Raw genomic sequence first — 24,236 nt, forward strand, 5'->3', positions numbered from 1 at the left:
GGATGGATGGATGGATGGATGGATGGATGGATGGATGGATGACATTATAAAGTAGCAAATTGTCTTAAATGAATTGTTGTAAATTTGCAAAAGTAGATTTTTACTGTAATTTATTTACAGTAAACCAGTACTTATCCAGCACCCTGCTGCCTTACTGGAAATAAAAACCCTTTAAGACGACCTCAAACTGTGAATTCTTCATTTTGAAGCTTTACATTTAAAACAAAATAACTTATCTGAGTGCACAACATAGATTTCCCTCTCAGACAATGAAACTCCAGCTGGGTTTCGTGCCGAAACACGTCGACCGTGTTCGTCTTTGAAGTGTCGGACTGCGGAGAAGACCGAACTGAAACCATGTTGGTGGGATTATAAAGCGACCGCCGGAGGAGCTCCTCTTCCTCCCCTCTGTTCCCTCCTGATGCCGAACAGGGAGCACATTCCTTCACGTCAAGGTCACTGCGATGGGGGAGGAACTGAAGGGGAGAGGGGGAGGAAAACACCTGGAGAGGAGGACAATCTGCTCCTCCCCCAGTAACAGCTCACAGTACTTTCCTTCTTTTTAACTCCCCTTCGTTAGGGGTCCAAACCCGCGGAGACAAAAAAACGTTTCCATACATCCACTGAAGCATGGAACCCTGTTCTATTTATGTTTTTGTTGATTTTATTGTTTTTATCACCATGTTTGCTAGACTCACTGAGTGCCACAGCACAGGCCACGCCCATTTCCTCTTAACAAATAACAAAAATGAAAAAAAGTACATTTAAACATTTTCCAAGGTTTTAAGTTTGATCGCAATGAAACTCACCATCTAAACCCTAGACGTCTCAGAGACTTCAAGTTTTCAATGACGAGCATTTATATTTTAAAGTGTGCAAGATTTGCCTAGGCTAATCATTTGTGCAAGCTAGCTAAACAAATTTAACCATAACTTGTAAAGTAAGAAAACTATTCAGATGAAACGTATACAGTAGTCCCTCGTTTATCGCGGGTGACCCATACCTGAAGCGCCGCGATAAGTGAAAAACCACAAAGTAGGAATAGTAGCACAAGTAGTACATAGTAGTATATATAAATACTTTGTATAAAGGCTTTACAAACCCTTCCCACAGTCTTGCAATATTTTAAACAATGTTTCTAAATGCTCTAAAAGAGTACAACATGTCATGATTTCAGCTCCCTGCCTCTGCTCCCAGCCACCTACAAGCGTTCTTGGCCACGCCCACTTCTCCGCTCTGCACGGAGAACAGCTGATCAGCTGCAGCAGGAAGTTTACGTTGCAGCTCTGGGTTGCACAAATGTGCAGCAGGTGCTAAATAATTTAAAATAATTCATTTTAAATAACAATTCCATGCCAATCGTGCGACTCATCCATCAATCAGCCAATTGTGTGTCATGTCCAATCTTATTTTGAAAAACCGTGATAGAGCGAGTCCGCGATAAACGAACTGCGAAGAAGCGAGGGACTACTGTACTACTCTTACTGGACTCAATTCAAAGTAAGTGGACAGCATTTGACAATGACTGTCCTATAGGGGGCGCTACAACCAGAAAAAAAAGTCACTCTAAAATTACTAATTGGAACTTTAGGAAATCTGAACTTTCAAAAGACTTTTAGGACCTTCCCTTGAACTTAAACCTAAAATGTAATTGTGCTCAAGTGGGCGTGGCCTATAGTAAAATAAAACTCTGTCACAAAATCAGTCAAGGGCCCTGCATACTCCATTTGAAGCGATGAAATCCACTCTCATTCACGTAGCTGCGTGATAAAAATGGTGTAATTTTGTTCTCAGAGCAGCTTCACCCACCTCGACACGAGGCCCAGGTCGAACTTTTTGTCACAGGCGTAAGTGCCGAGTAGGAATGTGCGATATATACAGTACACAGTAGAAACAATAGACATTTAGCCTATGATAGAGTAATGCTGTGTCTGATGTAAAATCAGTTGTCAGATTTAATCGTTAACTTTTTTGGAGTTGAAAACTGTGCGTAAGTGGTGTTAAAGTCTTTTCTTCAAGAGCTAAGTAGCAAAGCTACAAGTTAACTACAGCCGGCTTGCTGTACTCGTATTCGGACGCATGCACAAAACGCTGTGTTCCGTCGAAAGGTTGTTTTTTTCATCAAAAGTTTTTTGGTCAGCTTTAGAGAGTGCATTTGAGCTTAAAAAAAGGGTTAAACCTGCTCTCTGATATGCAAAAAGAATGCTGTGTTGTGTGATTTTACTGCGAGACCCTTTCTGGTCAAAGCCACCTAGGAAACTGGTCGCCATTTTGTGTCAGCTCTCCTTAAAGCGGAAGGAGACGCCCACTAGAGGGTTGGAGGGTTAAGTGTTTCCAGTGTAAAATGCTGCTCTGTTGCTGTTCGTGAGAATACGGGAAACTGTTAAGAGTTAACAACATATTATTTTGTGTAAAACATATGGCTAAAACTGCATGTGAGATCTTTTGCACTGTTCTGCACTACAAGAAAGAAGCCTAATACTTGATTTGTTTATTATTTAAAAACTCTGTGGAATTTTCGTAAGAGATTATTTTGTGGTATAGCCGTTTTCAAAATAAATGATGGCAAAATGACACCCTATGCTTTTTTAAAAATTTCTATTGCAAGTTTTATACAAAAAACATATCGTGATATATATCGTTACTGCCACCCATCACAATAAATATCGTGATATGAATTTTATGCCTTATCGCATATCCCTAGCGCCGAGTGTTGTGTGATTGGTCAGAAGTTTGTGGGCGTGTTTGTCACTGCTGAAATGCGCTCGGACGTTCAGCTGTACGACTCTTGGAACACTAAATTAGTCAAACGGCCAAAAACTCCTAGATAGAGATTGTGCAGACTGTGTACGGAGGAGAGGGTCTGCTGAAAAGTGTGGCGCTTTCTTCATGACAGATCTGTGGCCAAATGGTGGATGCAGCGACTGGGTGGGGACTCTAGCGAGAAGAAGCCCGTGTGGTGCAGTAGGAGGGGTTTCCCAGGAGCTCTGCGCTGTGTGCCGTGGACTATAAAAGTATGGTAATTGCTTTATAATACCAATGATTTTGTCGTCTCCCATCTTGTCAGATGATGGCGACCCTGACTAGCTTCTGGCTTGTGCTCGTATGTGGTTGGCAAATCTGAACTTTGTCTTAAATACTCGGCCGCAGGTCACGCAGTATGGCTGGCCTGCATTGTAGGTGTAGTTGTAAGAGGGTTTAGGTCAGTTCTTATGAATTTGTCGTTTGAGGTCTAACTCAGAAAGGTGAGAATTTTCAAAGTCTGAGACGCCTTTTTTGACCTTTGAACGACAAATTGATCTTCTTTAAGCAGCCTCCTCCCACTCTTCGGTGGCCAAACTACATGCAGTCAGATTATGTCTAAAGACGTCCTTAAAGCAAAGGTACTGCCCGCCGGAGTTGCACTTCCCACTCGAAAGCTCCGAGTAGAATACGCTCTTTGGTAGTCTAAACCGTTATCAGCTTGAACCCATAGGTGGCGCTACAATGATAGTTAAAACCTGGAGGACTGTTAACTCCAGAATTATAAGCCCCATCATTGAGTTGTTGCCTCTTAATTATTTGTGTACTGTATTCTTTACCACAGGTTAATCTATTTTGAGAATATACCTTTATTTATAAATGGGCATAAAGTGTAACAGCTTCAAAAATCTTCTTCTCCAAGGACTCAAACCCGACCAGCCTGAAACCTTCCTTAGTTTATACCATCTTGAATAGTGGCTCTGAAAAAGTTATTCGGTAAAAGTTGATTTGATTTTAAGAGAGTGTTATTTTAATGCATACCTTATTTAGGCTAGCTAGCTATCATATATTTCATTTTTAACGCATATACACATTGTTATTAAATTCACACCCCTTTTTCAATCACGTTTTCCAATTGTTTAAATAGAGCCAATCCTTTCGATTTTCGATATTTTAAGACTTATTCATATACCGTATTTTTCACCGTATAAGTTGCACCTTTTTCCATAAATTTGCAAGTCCTGCAACTTACACACTGAAGCAACTAATATACATTTCTTTTCTCATATTTATAACCCAATTTTTGGCTGAGATCTGACAATTTCATTCATTCTGACATGAAAAATATCAAACATTACCATTTGCAGCCGCTAGAGGGCGCTCGAGCATTATGGCAAGCCAAGTGTCTCGTTAATAGGTAAAAGGGGCTATTAATAAGACACTTGGCTTGCCATACAAAGCCACCTTCTTCGTCTCGCTCCAGAACTCGTGGAACAAACGTCAAATCAGCTGATTTGACTATTAAAGTGCATTTATTAAGGAAAAGTTAAACTGAGACACAGCTTTGCTATAATTTCAAGCAAACAAATAATTGTTTCTAAGTGTTAATCTTGTTAAATTCTTGATAAAGTCCTCCCGTGCACGCTCCCACGACTGTCATTTTGACAGCCAATAAATTTTTGACACAACACCGACCCACGTTTCCGGGTGGTCAACGGTGACGCATAATAGATGCAACTTATTTATTTATTTATTTTTCCACTTTATTAGACATATTTGGACTGATGTGACTTATATGGTGGAAAATACGGTACCCCAATATAATTACCATATTTTGTTAAAAAAATTCAACCTGACAAACTTGAAAAGAGTTGCGCACATACACAACCTATAGCCAGCTGTTAGTGACTATTTTGAGCACTTTATAACAATGCAGGCAGTTGAATATTATTAACCTCCAATGACTGCTCATAAGAAGAATGCCGCTTGCTTTAAGATCCTTCTTTGTAAAAATCCTTTTTAAGTTTAAAGAAACATTATGAAGGCCAGATGGAGAACTTGCACCAATAATAAATGGCAAAAAGGCACTCTTATCCAGGTCAAAAGGAACTATTTGTAAGGTTTGCACATTTTGGTCTGCATCTTGTGTGTGTGTGTGCATATATGTATATGTTTATGTATGTATATAATAAATCTGAACACTTCAACGGGACCTCGTCATTTTTGCTCCTCGTGCTACAGGTCATGTGGTACACCAGGTAGACAGGAATCTGGGCCAGGGTCGACATGTGGCTTGGACTCCGGCGATAACTGCCTGCAGTTCTAGTTTTATTTGTTTTCCCCTCTTTTGTTTATCCTTTCTGCTCCGTCATCGCAGGGACCGTCTCCTTCGTGTAAACAGTCCCGGCGACCGTAAAAGACTTTCAGATGGATCGGTGAGAGGTTACAGAACCACACACAGCTCAACCCTGTCCACCCCCAAACCTCTTACTAGGATCTGATCCTAGGAATAATGCATCCAAAGGCGGCATTAAGAAAACAAAGACAAGCGGCGTGTTAATGTCCCCTGTCGTTGTGGGATTTAAATACTGAATGTTTGTAGTTTTCAAGATGAATGTTTTTCTGGTCTGGACTTGAACAGGGAAGTAAACCTTAATGTTTTTAAGATATTAAAGAGGGTTGGAGTTACACTGTGTAGAAGAGAGATGGTGCAGAGTGACAGGTCCTGGCGAGTGGAGGGAACACTTTTATCCACCACCACGTACAGTGGCGGAGCCAGGGGGTGGCCAACGGTGGCTTTGACCACCATAGTTTAACCTCAGGCCACACCAGTCATTTGAAGAAATTATACTTTTAAGCAATATACAAACTAAAAAGCATAGTTCCATATATATATATATATATATATATATATAATATATATATCGTGGTGGCCATCTTGGATTTTAACATGGCAACCCTATTTTCTATAGTGGTCTTTCTTATGGCTAGACACAGCCACAGATCAAAATTTAATTAATTTGGCTCGTTGCTTATTTTAAAAGTTATCCAGCTCACAAGAAGGACGTACATATACGGTGGCAGCCATCTTGGATTTTGACGACTCACTTTTCAAAAAGAACCTTTCTTGCACCTAAATGTGGCCACGCACCAAAACAGAAGTCGATACCTCGGACATTTTTCAAGTCTTCATGCTTCAGCAATCACAGACGGACGAACGGACGGAAGGTATTTCCAATTCCCGCTCTGCGCTTCGCGACGACGGAATAAACCAAACCGGAGAAAAATCACGGGAACGTCAAATGAAGTCGTTTTGTCCCAGAAACGGACTCATTTAAGATCATCGGCTGATACGGTCTCAACACGATACGTGGATTATTTTTAAAGTCTCAAGAACCACCGGAGAGATTTTTAATTTAACCTTCAGGAAGTAATCGTCGTCAACGTCCAATCGACCAATTCAGAAAAGACACGGAGCTGCAGATTGAGGTGGTAGTAGCTGAGAGTCATTCAAACCACTGATGGCGATTTCACACAAGATCGACAAAACAGCAACAACTTCTCAACACAAGGTCGTCTGAAAGGTGACGCGTCCCTCCAGAGACAACACAGAGTCACGTTTGTGCTGCCTAATGGCAGCTGGCTGCGGCGGCCATCTTGAATCAGGTTGACTCCAACAGTTACAGTAGTATTTGTACATCCAGTGATTAGTTTTAGCAGGTTTCCTTAAAACTCATACTGTGGTTCATGAGATATTTTGCTGACAGACAAACACTGTAAGATTATTATCACCTGCGGCTAAAACAGGCGTTAATTATGTTTTACAAATAGTTTGAAGAATAAAAACAAACCCAAATCAGCACAAACGTTACAGAATTTCTGCCATTTGTCGGTGACTTGAGCCTCGTCGAGGTTGTCGGGTAAACTACGCCGTCAGAAAGTGTGTCTTTAGGTTCTGAACTTATCAGGATTCAAAGAGCTGAGCTAAAAAAAGAAAAAGAGAAAAAGAGCGAACAGAAGACGTTTGTGCCTCTGCAGCGGCTGTGTGTCCACTCAGACGGACGAGGCTTTATTTGGCCTCTCGGGTGGAAACTCTTACGATCGGGTCGAAGCTCAGCGGCTGAGGGAAGAGCGCAGAGCATCATGGGAAACAGAACGAGCGCAGAGCATCATGGGAAACAGAACGAGCGCAGCGCCGTCCTGACGAGAGACCAAACCGTTCTGTTTGGGTCAGGGCTTTGAATTCCGCTGCACCACCCCGCCTGGACTGGACTGAGCTGCACAGTTTGATTCCCTCCATCCTTCTAACACACACACACACACACACACACACACACACACCTCCTCCTGACCTTAGCCCACCCCTCCTCTCATGCTCTCCCACCCTCAGGGGTTTTAGACGATCCAGACAAATGAGTTGAGACGGCAGCGGAGCGTAACGAGCCAGCGTCAGGCAGCAGATCCCACTAATCACATGAAACAACCGCAGAACGGCCGGAGGCGGAGAGGTTTCTCCTTCACACACACCGTCTCACACACACACACCGTCTCACACACACACCGTCTCACACACACCATCGCTCTGGTTTGTGACAGCTGGCAGGTTAGTGTCGGCGGGGTCGCAGGAACTCTGCGGCCCGGGTTCGTTGGAGGAAATTATCCACCTGGAAGTTCAAAACGAGCAGAACAGAAATCTGCAACAAACATTTTCACTTTAAAAGGTTAAAAATGTGATAAATAAAAACATAAAAATGAACTCTGCACCGATAAAAAAAATTAATTTGTTTTTTAAAAAATCCAAACATTTGCTGCTTGAGATTTAGATTTCGTACAAATATTTTTTTTTTATTATTTATGCACCATTAGGCAAATTACATCTTTATTAAATGTGTCAATCATTCCCAAATTATTTGTTTTATAGGATTAAAATCATTTATATTTTTAAATAGTTATAATCAGAAATATTATGATTTTTTTAAATTAAATTATAATTACTTGCAGCCGAGCTTTCAATGAAGAACATTATATTTTGAAAACTTTACATTTTTTAGGCAAGTCTTCTTGGAATGACTCTCAGCTACTACCACAACAAATTTCAGTCCATTTTCTGTAAAACTGACTGTATTGCAGCCTACTTTTTGTTTTCTAAGGCGAGTTAGCTGTGGCAGCCATCTTGAAGTGGGCTGACTCTAAAAGTTGATCACTTACAGATGTGCATCTAAAGATTATTTCCTGAAACTTTAAACAAAACGTGCTGAGCGGTTCATGAGATATTTTGCTAACAGACAACTTTTACTAAGCTGGATCAAACAAAAGCAGCAGATATCGCTTCTAAAGTTATTTTAACGTTACTTTATTGTTTTTTATGAGCTTTGAAATTTTTTTTTTACTTAAAAGCTGAACTTTTCCTTTCTTTATTTTGTTGTACTGCTGACAGGAAGTCTCCTTTGAAGAATAAATTATAATCCTGTTCCCTTTATGAAAATAAAACTCTGTTTAACCAGATTAATAACATTTACCCTGAGCAGGCTCAATTCAAGGAAACAAAAATGACCATAAATAGCTTTAAATTAGGACTTCAAGCAGCAAAGGCTTTAATTATTAATCCTAAAATTAATCATAAATGTTTAGTTTTAACCAAAAACTAAAATACGTGCAGGATATAAGTTTGGTATTTTATTGATTAAAGACTCTAGTTGCACTAGAAGTGAAAAATAATCTCATATTTTTGGATTTCCTGGTTCACCTAAACACGTCAAGCTCATCTGAGTTTACTTAAAGAATTCTTTTACATAAAAACTGCAAACTTCCTGCGCAAAGAATCCATCTGCTAAAAACAACACACACACACACACACACCGTCCTCCACAGATCAGCTCAAGGTCACACAGGTCAAACGGCCACAGAGGTTAAAGACTGTGTTTTAAAAAATGTTAACAGGAGAGGCAGGACCGCCGAACAGCCGGCGCTAATTTAACACCTCAGCTCACTTTTTGTACCCCTGAATGACCAGAAGGCAACAACACCCACCACGTCCAAACTGGGAGACGGGAGGAAAAAGTGACACGCAGGAAATGATGTCAGAAAGTCAACAGAAAAAAGTGGGAACTGGTCTAAGGAAACCTCTCGTAAACCCACTGGAACTGCAGCTCAGCCCACACCTTATAGACCTCGACGCTGTACGGAGACTTGGGATTACAGGAACGGCTCTAAAACGGTTTAAATTATATTTCTCTGTTTGCTCATTTTAATAATGAATCTTCTTCAAAACACCAGTTAGTTAGGGAGTTCCTCAGGGCTTAGTGTTTGGACCGATACTCTTTGTTGTATAAATGCTTCCACTATGTAAAGATTTTAAACAGAAAGGGATAAATCAGGGGAGCCCACACTTTCTCAGCATGCGAGCTGCTTATAAAATGACAAGGTCAAAGTGATCTACTTACTATAAGGCCCCGTTTACACGAGAACAACCTCTGGAAATGTTCATGTTTTTTCAACGTTTATTGAATCTTTAAAAGAGGTCTCTCTTGTAAATGAGTCCTCGAGGCTCATTGAGACTAACCTGTATAAATAAAGGTTGAATGAATGAAAATTGGGGTTAATAAACAAAAGATGAGCGGTTGTAGTTTCTATTTCAGTCGGGTTGCCAGATAAGAAATTATGATATTTAGTACTGTCGCTTTAAAGTGTTAGTATTTTGACCTAAACTGTAATTTGTGCTGAGTAAAGATAATCTAAGTTGAGGTGTGTGTTGTGTTTGTTTAACACGTGCACAGAAGAGGGGGTAAATAAGACATTTTACATTTATCTGGCAACCCTCGTTGAGCATGTAGCGTCTGCATGATCATAGTTAGTTCAACTTGGATTTTATTAGTTTTGTTCCTAAATGCTGAAAAAGGGTGAGCAGCACAAAAACACTCTGCTCTCTGCCGTTTATTATAACTGCTGTTCGTGCAGAAAAACTTTGAACTGCAGGCGCCTGCAGTGCACGTGCGACTTCACACTTGTGAGCATTTCACACCTCCGTGGGGAGTTCCCCCTGAGGGCTGTTGTCATGTAAATGAACGGTTGAACCGCAGCCTTTGATTTCAGGTCGTGTAAACGGGACCAGACCGGCGGCCCTGTAGAAAAATCAACTAACAAATTTCAGTTTATTTCTTTAATGCCTTGCGATCTACCCAAACTACCTTGGTGATCGACCGGTAGATTGAGATCGACGTGTTGGGCACCCCTGGGATAAATGCTCAATGCTGTGCAGACGATACTCTGATATAGTTATCCATGAAACTTAGATTATATTAAAAACAAAACACCTGCATGGCTCCTAATTTTCTGAGTTTAAACTCAGAGAAGACGGAGGTTGACTTTTCAGCCTTTCATTAATTTGTCTTCCAGTAAAAAAAAAGTTGGTGTTTTCAAACAGGATGCGAGTTACAATAAAAACACCTTCTTCCACCTGAACAGTGTCACTGAAAAGTAGAAACATCTCATCTCAAAACGAGGCAGAAGAACTGCTCCACGCATTTATCACTTTCAGACTGGACCGCTGTAATTCTTTATTATCTGGGTGTCGAAAAACTAAAAATCAAACCTCGAAAATGAAAAACGCTGCTGCGAGAGTTCTCATGAGAGAAGGACAGATCACATCGCTCCAGTTTTCTATCCACTGACTCGCTGTCACGTTGAGGATAAAATTAATTTTGATGTTTCATAGTTTCCTAACAGAGCAATTCACTCTCAGGCTGCAGGTTTACTTGTGGTTCCTAGAGTTTCTAAAAGTAAAATGAGATGTAGAGCTTTCAGTTATCAGGCTCAGCTCTTGTGGAAGCAACAAAGTTACAGTCTGTGAGGCTGACACCTTGTCTACTACTTTTTGATAAATCCTATAGTTAGAGTCGGCTTGGGTTTCCAAAGCTATCCCGTAAGTCGTTAAGCGTTTAAAACGGTTTTTATCTCTTTCGACTGCCTTGGACTCCCAAAAGTGTTTTCCCTCAAGACCAGTTCTGAAGGTGTTCTGGACCTTTTTAATCCACATGTAGTCTGAACACAAGCCATCCTGAGCCGAGCCGTAGGAACCCTTGCTGAACTAATACGAACCCACACAAGCAGTGGAGCGGACATGTTGACGTTTAAAGATAATTTATCAGCGATCCTTGAGAACGTTTAGAAAACGCAGCTCGTTTCAGCTAAACGTTTTATTATACACGGTCGATCAGAATCCTTCTTCACGCGAACGTTTTAACGTTTGTTCCGAATGTTTCTGGACTTGCCATAGTCACCGTGTAACAGGGAGTAAACAACAGCCGGAGCCGCGTTGAGTCCATTTATTTTCACTTAAATAAAGTGGGCGTCGATGTTAAATTCAGTGAAGCTGAGCTGAAAGCTGCAGAAGGCTCCGGATCTTTGTCTGACGAGCTTTTGAATAAAGCGTACGACAAAAAGACTCTTAGAAACCAGACACTTACCAACTGGATTTCCTAATATTCTGCATGTGACGGATTATAAAAGCAATAAAAGTGGACTTGATCCTGGTTCTGAACTGGGGTTATGACTTGGACTTAGCACCGTCCAAACAAACTGAATTAGGACCCGCTTCATAAGAAATAAAGCGATTCTATCTCTGAGACTCTCGTGCTCCTTCTTTGTTCTGTTCTGGTCCGTTCACGTGAAACAGCTGGAAGAAGGAAATCTTGGCTGCACTGCGGTGAGGAACTGGGTTGCATCATTCGGCTGTGAACCCACAGCCCACGCTCATAACTCCCGGCGTGGAGCGTGTAATCTCACCTGGATGAGACACTTGCTGACGTCACTGGCGCAGAGGGCCTTGTTGCAGCCGAAGGTAGGGGACGGTCCTGACAGGAGGAAGAGGAGGAAGAGGAGGGCTGCTGTGGTGGGGAGGATCAGCTGAGCAGGCCTCATCCTGGCAGCTCACACCGGCATCCAACTGAGAAACACCTTACAGCAACAGGAAACACAGTTAAACCCCAAGAAAGGAAAAGTGGAAAACTTGACTCCTGAAAACATTTTTCTCCTCCTGATGGCAGAAAGTTTCTCCTGGCGTCTGAACTTTTAGATCTACAGTAAAAACAAAACCTGGGATTGTCTTGTAAACATCTCGCTGAGAAGAAAAAAAAAATCAAAAAACTGGCCTGCGGACACGTTTCATTCAAAGCCGAGGAGTAGCAACATCTGGCAACATCAGCTCCCCTTCGCCCACTTTGGTTTCACTCCCCAGGAGAACTTTCTCCGCTTTGTTCCCACCCCAGCAGCTCGCTGCGCGTTTGTCCCGCTCCTCAGGAGGGAGCAACATGTGAGGAACAAAAGCTGCCTCGTTTCTTTTTCTCCTTTTTGCGGCTTCCACTTCTAAAAACGAGCCCGTGACGGAGCAGAACCGAAGACTGGAGAAGGTCTGAACTCACCGCGGCGCAGTTCGCTCGTCTTCGAGGAGGAGGACGGAGGCTGATTCCTCTTTGAACTTCTCCAGGATGGTGTCCGTGTCCACTGGGTCCACGGGGCGTCAGTCTCTCCGCAGCACAAAGCGACAGGCAGTCGGGCGCCTTAAAGGCACACGGTCCATTTTCCACCGCTCCTTTTCCTCAGGACCCAGAAAAACCTGAACCCGAACTCCGAGGGGGGGAGGGGGGGTGTTCACTGAGTGGTCCGCCTCCCTGCAGCAGAAAAAAAAAAAGTCCCAAGAAAAGGAGGTGCGTGCGTAAAAAGCGCTGCGTAAAAACCTCTCCAAACACGTGAGTTGGACGCTGGGTTCTTGTCGAACCCCCCCTCCCAGATTAAAGAACCCTTTGTCTGGTTCTTATCTGCGGGCTGGGTGAGAAAGGGCCCCTCCGAGCTGTGAAGCTGAGCGGCTCCCCGCTGAGGAGCGACCCGGGGCTCTGAGGGGCCACTTCCAGCTCCGCGGGGGTCCAGAGGAGGGGCCACAACAAACACACTGCGGGCAGGAAAAGGCAGATTATTAATCTGGTTCTTCAGATTCAGAGAGAGGAAGTGAGGATGGAAACTGTTTCATATTTACAGATTAGGATTATCCTTTTGGTTTAAAATTAATCTGCAGAACGTTCATGTTCTGTCAACCTGCAGCTGAGGTTTGACTGCTGGACCACTGAGCTGTTCAGTAAAAACTAGCTGAACAGAAGCTTAAACAATTAAAAAGTATCTGAAAGTTACAAATGCGTAAAATAAAACTAAAGTCTTAAATTAGCAAAAGAGTATCTAAAAGTTTAAATCATCTTAATTGTACCTAAATGCCAAATTTAGCGCATTTGTATCTAAAAGCTAAAACGTGTTGAACTCCTAAAAGCTAAAATCAGCTAAAAATATATGTAAGCTAAAATTAACAAATGCTAAAATGGGTTAAATATTTCCTAAAAGCTAAAATTAGCTAAGAAGTAACTAAAAACAATTTAAAATTGTGTCTAAAACTAAAAAGGCATAAAATGACTAATATCTTAAATGAGAAAAACAATACCTTTTAAACTAGTTAGCACAATCATACCTAAAAGCTAAAATCAGCTAGATTATACCTTAAAGCTAAAATTAGCAAACCTGTATCTAAAAGTTAAAATTGGTAAAAATTCCTAAAAGCTAAAAGTAGCACAATATCTAAAATCAGCTAAAAAGTACATAAAAGCTAAACTTGGCAAACCTGTATCTAAAAGGTAAAATGGGTAAAACTAAGCTAAAATGAGCTAAAAGAGTAACTAAAAACTAAAATGATTAAAAGTGTCTAAAAGCTAACAATGCATTAAAATAAAGACAAAGCTTGAACTTGCAAAATAATAACTAAAAGCTAAAACTGTGACAATAAAAACTAAAAGCTAAAATGAGCAAAATAGTACCTAAAAGCTAAAATCAGCTAAATTGTACCCAAAAGCTAAATTTCAGGCAGGAATCCCCATGGACTGATGTTTGCATTTGACATTATGATCTGTGGTGAGAACAGGTGGAAGAGAACTTGGAGAGGTGGAGGTATGCACTTGAAAGAAGAGGAATGAAAGTCAGCCGTAGTAAGACAGAGTACGTGTGTGAATGAGAGGGAGACAGGTGGAACAGTGAGGCTACAAGGAGCAGAGGTCACAAAGGCGCAGGACTTCAAGTACTTGAAGTTCACGGTCCAGGAAAATGGGGCGTGTGGTAAAGAAGTGACGAGAGTCCAGGCAGGATGGAGACAAAGGGTGTCAGCAAAGGTCAAAGGAAAAGTTTACAAGACAGTGAGACCAGCTATGTTGTATGTTCTGGAGACAGAGACATGGACAAAAAGACAGAAGACAGATCTGGAAGTGGCAGAAATGAATATGCTGAAGTTCTCCTTAGGAGGAGTGGGTATACTGGTAGAAGGACGAAATGCAGCTGCCATGAAAAAGACAAAGAGAAGATGCATGGATGCAGTTAGAGAACATGGAGGTAGTTGGAGTGAGGACAGAGAGAGATGGAGGAGGACTCACTGTGGAGACCCCTGAAGAGGGAAAAGCCAAAAGAAGAAGTTAATGTTTCAAACAGCCAATACTTTTTCTATTTTAAATTAAATTTCTGCTCCATTTAATGCCCACAAAGGTCAATGCTGTATTTAGATTTTTCCTGCCAACAGCGACACCTACTGGTGTAGAAGAAAACTGCACTGGAAGAAAAGTTCAAATCAATCACCAGACAACAAAAGTAGTTTCACAACAAATAAAATTTATTCAATTATATATTACAAATATGTACATGTCATGTAACAAGTAAATATTAAAATAGACATTTTTTTTAGAACTATCGTTCAAAAGGCATTATGTTGAAAAAATAGGATTTGTTGTGATCTCACATTGAAACTGTAAAAGTTTTTTTTATTTATTTTTTTATTTTCTTGGAAGCAACAGACTTTAATGTGCGCGAGACACAATGAGCAACACACGAGGAGTGAGGCGGAGAAAAGAGACACGATGTCGGGGAGGAAAATAAAAATTAAAAAAAGCGCTGAAACGCGTCAGAAAACGTCACGATTAAGTTCCACATTTACAGCCTTGAAGGGGAGGAAGTACGAACATGCAGAGCGTTAAACGGCCGAAGTCAAACCCTCCGGCTGCGGCGCGAAGCTCCGGGCGAGGGAGGAGGAGTCGGCCAAAGAAAAAAATAAACAACAACGAGAACGCCACGAACGAAGAGGACACGCGATATAAAAAACAACAACTTTGGTCCATTTAAACAGACGACAAGTTTACAATCAAAATATCTATTTTTGTTTTTTACAGGTTTAAAATAATTACAGAACTATTTACAAAATGCACATTTTTAATGTATAAAATAAGTTAAAAAATTAAGAGCACGGCCTGTACACAACGTATGAACACTCTGAAAACGTTTGAAACCTGTCAGCTGTGTGACCCTGCGTGAGGAGCGGCGGCTCCGACCCGCACGGACTCATCCGGTTCTTGGACTCATCCGGTTCTTGGACGCCGTTTTCCTGCTCAGTCCTCCTCCTGGAGGAGCTCCGGTGTACGACGGTCTCGTATTTAAGTGCTCCTTCGTGCCGGCGCTGCAGTCTAAGTGCTTCGTTTTATCCTCCCCATCCTTCGGCTCATATCGGCGTGAGGTCGAAGTCGTCGTTGACCTCCACCAGCGGGATGTAGAACTCGGGGATCTCGAAGATGCTGGTGGACTTGTAGGTGGCCGGGTCCAGCTCCTGCAGTTTGAGCTGCCACTCCAGACGCTGCACGGCGTTCAGAGCCGCCGCCTCGTGCTGCTGCCTCATCAGGAGACATGTCTGAGGAGGGACAGGGACAGGACGTCACTTCAACTGGCTGCTCGTGAAAAACATCTAATCTGCAGGGATTAACAGTCAGGTCTGGTTCTGCAGGACGGCAGCGAGTCAAACTTTGGAGACGTTTCTATATTTTAGTCTCGGACACAGCTGGAAAATGATGCATTCAGGGCCCCTACGCCCGGACATTCTAAACGTTTAGTCCGAGTCTAAATGTTCGTACGGAAGTGTAGTTTGATTAAAACAGGACTTCTAACAGTGAGAATGTTTATGACGCATAACGTTTATTTAATTATATTACAAATATGTTCAGGTTTACACATTTATGAAGCGTTCACTCTACTGTGAGACATTTTTCTTCCGTACATTTTTCAGCATCTTTCTCGTTCCCAAATTTTTGTGCTATTTCAACAAAACGTTCAGCTCGTTCAGGACAATCCTGCTGGTGTTGGTGCAACTTTAGCTTTTTGAAATACTTAACCTTTTCTGCCATTTTCTTTCCTCGAAGAAAAAGAATTGAGCTCATTTTACATCTTTCAAACCTTTAGATCTGTTTACAACCTTTTACTGCTCCTTTCACATTTTGTTCTGCTTCAGCTCCTTTCAGCTTCCTTGTGCAAATTTAAGCTTTTTCCAGCTAATTTCAGCTGCTTTTCAGCCGTTTTGTGCTCTTTTCAGATTCTTTCTGCTATCTAAAACATTTTTGTGCTTCTTCTAACTTCTTTCTGCTAATTTCAACTTGTTGTGCTCCTTTCAGCTTATTTATGCAAGTTTCAGTTTTTTTCTGCTATTTCAGCTGCTTTATGCTAACTTTAGCTTTTCCAGCTAATGCCACATTTTTTTTTGCATTTATTTCAACCTTCTTTCAGCCCAATTCAGCAAAAATGTGCTCTTTCCACTTCCTTCTGGTAATTTAAACTTGTTTCTGCTTTTTTTTTTTTAGCTACTATTTAGTTGATTTTGAAAATTTCTGCTTTTTTGAATATATTACCACTTTTTTGTGCTCATCTCTGGCTCCTTAGATAAATTACCTGATTTTTATGTATGTGAATGTTTCTGTTCAGTGCTCTGAGACGACTCCTGTTGTGAGTTGGCGCTACTTAAATAAATTGAATCGAAACATTTTATTTATGCTTCTTTCAGCCTAATTGGGCAAACATGTCTTCTTTCTTCTGATATTTTAACCTTGATCTACCTTTTTAGCTATGTTTATGGCATTTTCTAGCTAACTTTAGCCGTTTTCAGAAAAATTCCAAGTTTTTTTTGTGGTAATTTTTGCTACTTTCAGCCCAATTAACTTATTTCTGCTAGTTTCAGCTTTTTCTACTATTTCAGCTACCATTTAACTGATTTGTGCCAAATTTAGTTTTTTCAGCTAAATCCACATTAGGTAATTTCAGTTCTTGCCACTTCTTTCTTGTAGCTTAAACTTCTTTCTGCCTTTTCAGCTACGTTTCAGCAACTTTTTGCTAATTTCAGCTTTTTCAGCCAATTTCCTAATTTTTGTGCTAATTTCTGCTTATTTAAACCTAATTCAGCAAATATGTTCTTTCTGCTTTCTTCTGCTAACTTAGGCTTGTTCTTCCATTTCAGCATGTTTTTCATTAATTTCAGCTGTTTTTCAGCGGGTTCTTCAGCAATAAGCATTCACGCTACATTTTCGAAGGAAATGCGGTTTCTCTAGTTAATTTAAACATATAAACAAACATATAACAGACAGTTTATACAGTACAACAGTTTATAATGTATATAAACTAACAATAAACCTTAGCGCTAGCTTTAAGTCTTCTTCGGCGCGAGCTCCGCAGCTCCTACCTTTAGTTTGTCAAACTTGTCGTCGACGTCCTGTAACCAGGACATGAACTGCCGGGCGTTGAATCGATCTCTTACGGATGTTTTACCGTCGTCGTTCTACAAAACAAAACAAACAAAGATGATGACATATTTAATAAATCGGACTGGGGTGGTTTCGCCTTCAGCCTGCTGCTCCTCACCTGGACGTCCTGAGGCATGTTGTACACCTCTGCGTCCAGCAGGACGGTGCAGGCGCTGAACGGCAGCGTCTGATTGGCCAAGGTCCTCGCTGCCCGGTAGTGAACTCGCAGGACCTCCTGCTCGTTTGAAACGATCAGCTTCTCCTGAAGGAACAAAAATCGCTCCGGTCAGTGCCGTGAACTCGACCCGTCTGCGTGTGAGTGTTTCGAGCGCGTCACTCACCCTCTCGATGCTGTGCTGCAGCCGGAGTTTCATCCGGACGACCTCTTGTTGTTTGAACATTTCCTTCAGCGGCTCCGGTAACGACGGAGGCGGAGTTATCTGCACAGAACGCAAACGCACCGAGTGAGCAACGGCTTCAGCAGCTTCGTTTTTAGCCTCTGAACGAGAGGCGTTCAGGTACAGCTTCGGCTGTGGGTCACCTGCGTTTCTGATGCCGAGAGGAACTCAATAAAGGAGAATTAAATCTGCATTTAGAGTATATTTACGTACAAAATGACGAGTTTTAGACATAAATCATTAAATGTTGAGAAGAGATGGAGTTATTGCAGGTGAAGAAAACTAAACGTGTTTTACACCAAATAAAAATAAATAAATAAAGAAGTAACAAGCAAATAAAAACAACAAACAGGTGAGGAACCAAGGAAACACCAGAGATGTAAAAAAAAAGTGTAAAAATTGAAGAGATTAAGTTTAAAATCTAAAAACTAGTAAAAGCAAAACCACAAGATGCAAGTTAAAATAAAAGTTATAAATAAAATTAATTGCATTTAATAAAAATCCGCTACGAGTCGAGCAGGAAGTGCGATTAAACTACGAAACTTTATGAATAATTCATTTAGCTGAGGATCTAACCCTTGAAATTTTTGCTTTTATCCCTTTGATATCATGAGATCTGTGCGATGTCTTAATGTGTGTTGTGGATGACTCTCAGCTACTACCACGTCAAACGTCAGCTCAGTAAATCTGATCAGTTAGGACATTTTTGTGCTTGCTGGGGCCGATCTGTGCAAACAGAAGCAACACAATCTGCCCGTCGGCGCGTGCAGCAGATGTTTATCATCAGAACTGATAAATGTGCAGATTTTAAAATCTGCTTTTATTTTATTGTGTAAATAAATAAATAAATAAATAAATAAATACTGACAACCTGCAGCTTTAACCTGAACATCAGAGGAGCAGCATTTAATCCAAACACAGCACAGAAAAACAGCAACTTTAACGTGTTATGTCTAAAGTTAATCACTTCCTGTTGCGCGTTGGAGAACAGGAACCCTGAAGGGACAAAGTTCCTGTTTACAGATTTCGGTATTGATCCGATCGGTTCTGCACTTCCATCACTGACTTTAGATTCGAGACTTTAAATGATCGATCATTGCAGCTGCAGGAGTTACACCATCGTGAGTTCAGGGAACAGTTCCTCTCAAACAGTAAACGAGGCGTTCAAAAACAAGTTTGTTTCGTAATTTAAGTGTTTTTCAGCGCGAGGAGGAACTTTGAGTGATTTATAATTTATTTATAGTTGTTCCCAGTTGAACTTGACATTATAAACACTGGCAGGTTGACTGCGGGACAGTGGTTTCCAAAGTTGGTGCAGTGACGTGAATCCACAAATAAAGCTGCTGCCGGCTGAGTACGTTTTGTTCTGTGACCTCCAATGAGTCACGCTGAGTCCAACTTGTGTTTTGTGTATTTATTTTAAAACTGGCACAGTGACTTTTGCCATCCAGCAAACAGCACCTGTATTAATGACTAATTATGTAATGTAATTAATTTACATCGCTGGTAAATATGACTGAAAAATGACAATAAAGACGTCGATCAAAAGGGTGACCATCAACAGAAACTTTTACAAAAAAACACCTACTAACCCCCCACCTGGTGCCATGACTCAGATCAGCTAAGTAATGTGTGACCACACCCTTCATGCAATTACCTGAAGGATAAGAAATCTGAACGCCTGTGCCACCACAACAGTTAAACAACGTAACATTCATTTAGGCTCTTACAGTTGGGGTCGCGACCCCATTGTGGGCCACAAAACATCAGGTTTGGGGTCTTGAGATGATTTCCATAAACAAAATTGAAAACCAACATTTATTTTGCAATGCTAGTCGTTGACATTATGTTCTGGGCCTAAATGTGTTCAAAGACGGGGTCACAAGTTTCTGTTTGTTGTTTTTGAGAACCACGGCCGTAGAGAGGAATTACTGACAGCTAAGAATAAAAACATTCGTCTACAAACAAATCTTTAATGCAAAATCTATTAGCGGTTTTACCTAAAACCAGAATAATTTTCTACCAAAACAGGTCCAAATCAAACCATTAATCCCGAGGCTCAGGTAGATTTTATTGGTCAAAGGTTTGGTCACTCACCGTTGGTATGCAGAGTTTGCTGAGGGGGTTCCCGTCCAGGAGGTAGGATCCATTAAAGGTCACGTATTCGTCGTAATACTGTGGCGGTTGGGGCGTGACGTTGCACAGCACTTTGCGCTTCTCCTCGATCTTCTTGCGTATGTGCAGGAACTCGTAGTACGGGTTGGCTCGCTCCGTCTGGTAGGGCTCGATCTCCTCCAGCTTCACGGAGTCCACGATGGCTGCCAGAGACTGCTGGCACCTCTCCTTCTCCTGCTGAGCCGTGGCGCTCAGCTGGGAGCTCAGCAGCTTGGGCATCTTCCTCTTGCGCGGATGAGGAACGTGGACGTCCGCTTCCTCGTCTGAGGGGCGGAGCTTGAGCTTGGCTCCCGAAGAGTCGGACTCCTGGTCTCCGGACTGAGGAGAGGAACATCCCGAGGTGTTGCTGCTGTCCGTCTGAGCTGCCGGCTGGATGCTAGTTTGACTCTGCTCTTCGGCTGCGGACGAGGACTCGGGTTTCTCGTCGTCTGGCGTGGCCTCCATCGGCTCAGGGTGGAGCTCAGTTTTGTACTCAGAGACACCTTCTGAACTCAGGCTGCCTTCGAGCGGAGAACTCTCGGTTCTGTTGATCTCTGAGCTCTGTGGGACGTCGGTCCTCTCCTCAGCCTTGTGTTCAGGACTCGCACAGGACACATTGTCCTCTGTCTGAGACCCAGGACAAAAGACTGCATCGTCACTGGGGGGCCAGGACTTCTTGCAGTCTGGATAATTTATGATCCCGTCTTCTTCTGAGTCTTTGGACTCAGTTTTAATTAAACTGGGTGATGTCTCTCCTTCAGCAGAGACGGGAATGTGCAAACTGATGGACAGTACCGGACTCCCCGCCCTTTCTGTTCTAAGGTTTTCTGAACCAGTCTCCATGTCCTCTTCTTCTGCTCTGTCGGGGTTTTCCACAGGTTTGTCACTATGGTCAGAATGGTCAGAAACCCCCGACTGGGTCTGCTGCTGGTTCTCGGTACCAGCGGCAGGTGGTACTGGTTCTCTCTGCTGGACGATGTTCGCGTTTGTGAGAGCCGACGGGTCGACTGCTGGAGACGATGCAGACATTAAAGGTTGATCAGACTCTTCTCCAGGTGAGGTCTCCATCAGACACGGAGTGTCTTTTTCAGCAGCTAGATCAGAGACCGGGGGGGACTTCTGCTCTGCTGACCCGGTCTCAGAGGCACCAGACTGTGGGATTTTCAGGTTTACACCTGGAAGATCACAGATTAACGGTTGTGTATCTGTGCCTCCCTCCCTCTCGATCACTAGATCAGCAGCTGAGTTTGATTTCTGTTGACTGCTGAGGTTCTCGTCAGGTTCTGGGGTCTCCTTCGGTTTCAGCTCTTCTCCTGGGGTCGTGGTCAGGCTGGACTTGGACAGATGTTCAGCACCTTTACCCTCAGCTGAAGAGTTGGCGTCCTCGTTCAGAATAGCCCTGAGGTACGGAGATTCGTGCTTGCCCGGGAGCAGCGTCCGGTTAGTTTGGAGAACATCTGGAAGACTGTTGCAATCTTTATCGTGGACAGATGGCGACCTGGCAGCTTGGATGATGAGGGAAGACTGGAGGAAGGCTTGCTGGGAGTCTGAGGCCTCCATGTTCATGTCAGAGTCGTATTCGGTGTTTCTGGGGGTCAGTGTTGAGGCCTGGCAGGAATCCTCGGAGCTGGCTACAGAGACTAGAGACACGGACCTGGACATGAGGCCGCTGCGTTCGCTCTCTGGCCGAGGCGACCTGCTCAGACAGTTTTCCACGGCCGACATGACCTTTGCCCCGATGGTGGGCAGGCTCCTCCCGTCTAGAGACACAGTTCTGGGGCTCATGCCGTCTTTTAGAGATCTCTCTCTGCTTTGGACGTCGGGCGCTTCGGAGCTTCTCGAACGGATCAGTTCCTTGCTCAAACACGGTTCGGACTTTGTTCTGTCTTTAGGCTTGGACTTCCCTGGATCTGTCAGGGGCCGCTGTTTCAGCCTTTCCCGCTCCTTCTGTTTGATCTTCTCCAGATGTTTCCGATGCCACAGCTCGATCTCTTGGTCCTTCATGCTGAGCATACGCTCGAAGCTGGTCTGCATTAGGTCATCGTTGACGAGACGCTTTTCTTTCGGCTTGCCGTCTCGTGCTCCTGCAGAAGCTTTGGATTTGGTCTTTTCTGCGTCGGCCTTGTTGGTTTTCGCCTGCTGGGAGCGGTCTTTGTGCCGCTCCTTGTCCTTGTGCCGATCAGAGTCTCTGTCCCGGTCTCGCCGATCACGATCCTTCTCTGGCGTTCTCGCAACTTCCTCTCTTGATTTCAAAGATAAGACCTTAGTGCTTTCTGACAGATAACTTTTCTTATCTTCTAAAAGTAATTTCAGATTGGAGCTTGAAGAAAGACCTCCATCTTTAATCTTCTCTCTCTTTTTCCTGTCGCAGTCCTTTTCTTTGAAGCGATCAGGCTTGCTGTGATCTGAGGACTTCTCCAGAGGTTTTCCTCTCCGTTCAGCGTTTGAACGATCTCTGTCTCTGTGATCTCCTGCAACATATTCTCTGTCCTGCCTTTCCCTATCAGACCGCTTGTCAAACCTGTCTTTATTTTTCCTGCCATCTTCATGCTTCTTTACGGTGGATAAAGATTTGAGTCTTTCATTCTCTCTAAAGCTTTTATCTCCGGGCGAGACGGAAGAAATGGTTCCTATTTTCTCTTTTTCCTTCCAGCGCTCCACTGAATTCTGTGGCTCAGCTTTGTCAGAGTGCTCCAATTTAATCTTCTTCTCCTTCTCGAGATGCCTTTTCTCCATTTTATCTGAATCCCTCTCTTTTCCTGGAAGCCTCTTGTCAGATTTCTCACGTGAGCCTTTGTCAGAGGGCTCCAGCTGGTCCTGATCAACAGAGATCCCACTTACGGGTTTTTCCTCAGTCTCTTCTTTCACGCTGTTGTTCTGCAGCGCCTCCTCAGGAATCCAGCCTGAGCCGTGACAGTCCACCTTCTCATCACGCTCGCTCGGCTTCGAGTCCCTCACCTTCTCCTCCTTCCCGGCAGCCTCCTTTCGCTCCTTTTTCACAGCCCTTTCTTTCTCCCGCTCCTCTCTCGGCCTTTTCTCTTTGCTGCTGGAGTGCTTCTCTTTCGAGCTCCTCTCATCTTTGACGGGGGAGGAATCTGCCGCCTTCTGGAGCAAGCTGACGTCTTCACCTTCCTTTTTCACTCCCAGAAGTTCATCTGCCTCGTCGCTTTTGAAAAAATTTTCTTTCCAGAACTCCCTGTCAAATTCCAAATTCCTGTGGCCGTCTTTCCTGGCCTCCTTTTGCCTGTGGCGGCTCCGCTCGGCCTCGTACTCCCTCCTGTGTTTATCTTTCTCCTTGTGTTTGAGTTTATGCTTCTTCACTACTTTGCCGTCCAAGTCCGTCTTCTGTAAGGCACCGTCGCTGTCCAGGCTGTTTCCAATGCTGCTGTCTTTGAAGGGGCTCGAATGGCCGTCGTCTCCGTCCACGCCGGAGTCTTTTTGTTGGTGCTTGCTCTTCTCCCTGTGTTTACACCCTTTGGTGCTGGAGCTTTCAGTGCAGTAATCTCCATCAGAGTAGTGGTTGTATTTGTCCACGGGACAAGAGCTGTCAAGGATGGAGATCTTAGTATTTTCCTGTTTGAGCGGAGTCTGTTTATCTGCCGAGCTGTGGTTCAGCTTAGGGGCCTTGATGGACGACAGATGGAAGAGGTGGACAGAGGAGTCATCTTTCGGACTGAAAGACATCTTGAAGGAGTCCTCCTCCCGACCCTTCTCGGTGCTCTCCGACACGGACAGAACTAGAGTTTTGCTGTTCTCTTTCCCGTCCTCCTGGTTTTCCTTGTTTTTGTTCTGACTTTTGCACTTCCTTTTCACTTTACTTTTGTCTTTTTGATCGACGTTGTCCTTTTTCAATCTCCCGTCGGGTTTGTGGCTTTCTGAGCTCTGAGAGCAGGTGGGCGAGTTTCTTTTTTCAGACAGGCTCTCCATTTCGTCGCTGGAGGTGTCAGAGCTGCAGTGGACGCGAGGCGTTTTCTGCTTTTTGGACTTTGACAAAGAGTCAGCCTTGTTCTGCTTCCCTGCCACATGATTCCTGTCTTTGTCCTCCTTTTCTCTCTGCCGCAGCTCCCTCCTGGGAATGTGTCTGTCGTTCAGGGCTTTACTCAGGTCCTCCTCCTCTTCCTCATCCTTAAATTCATACTCGTCCATGCCTGATGTCTTTGTGGCCGCTTTGCCATCTGAGTCTTTTTCAGTATCAGTGTCCTCCATGTTGTCGTCCACACTGGATGGATTGACAGACGAGGGGTCTTCAGATTCTGCAGGGAAGAAAAGAGCGTTTTCATAAAAACAATACAATGTTTTCAAGTAAAAAACA

At 43.1% G+C, this 24,236-nt stretch overlaps 2 protein-coding genes across 4 annotated transcripts in view; both read right to left on the minus strand.

Moving 5' to 3' along the window:
- twsg1a (twisted gastrulation BMP signaling modulator 1a) overlaps nucleotides 1–12,341 on the minus strand; it is a 22,986-nt gene extending 10,645 nt beyond the window's left edge. Inside the window, exons 1-2 of the mRNA XM_037681862.1 lie at nucleotides 12,162–12,341; nucleotides 11,527–11,697 (exon numbers count right to left, since the gene is read on the minus strand). Coding sequence (XP_037537790.1) covers nucleotides 11,527–11,661 — 135 coding nt within the window. The 5' untranslated portion in view covers nucleotides 11,662–11,697; nucleotides 12,162–12,341. The remainder of the gene's footprint in view (nucleotides 1–11,526; nucleotides 11,698–12,161) is intronic.
- Nucleotides 12,342–14,737: 2,396 nt separating this feature from the next.
- ankrd12 (ankyrin repeat domain 12) overlaps nucleotides 14,738–24,236 on the minus strand; it is a 51,795-nt gene continuing 42,296 nt past the window's right edge. For all 3 annotated transcript variants that reach the window (XM_037682382.1, XM_037682380.1, XM_037682381.1), the window contains 5 exons: nucleotides 19,868–24,177; nucleotides 17,714–17,812; nucleotides 17,491–17,634; nucleotides 17,312–17,407; nucleotides 14,738–15,499 (listed from right to left, as the gene is read on the minus strand). In XM_037682382.1, coding sequence (XP_037538310.1) covers nucleotides 15,314–15,499; nucleotides 17,312–17,407; nucleotides 17,491–17,634; nucleotides 17,714–17,812; nucleotides 19,868–24,177 — 4,835 coding nt within the window. In that variant the 3' untranslated portion in view covers nucleotides 14,738–15,313. The remainder of the gene's footprint in view (nucleotides 15,500–17,311; nucleotides 17,408–17,490; nucleotides 17,635–17,713; nucleotides 17,813–19,867; nucleotides 24,178–24,236) is intronic.

Source organism: Nematolebias whitei, chromosome 9, assembly GCF_014905685.2.
Source record: "Nematolebias whitei isolate Nwh7 chromosome 9, NemWhi1, whole genome shotgun sequence".
In the NCBI taxonomy this organism is placed as follows: Eukaryota; Metazoa; Chordata; class Actinopteri; order Cyprinodontiformes; family Rivulidae; genus Nematolebias; species Nematolebias whitei.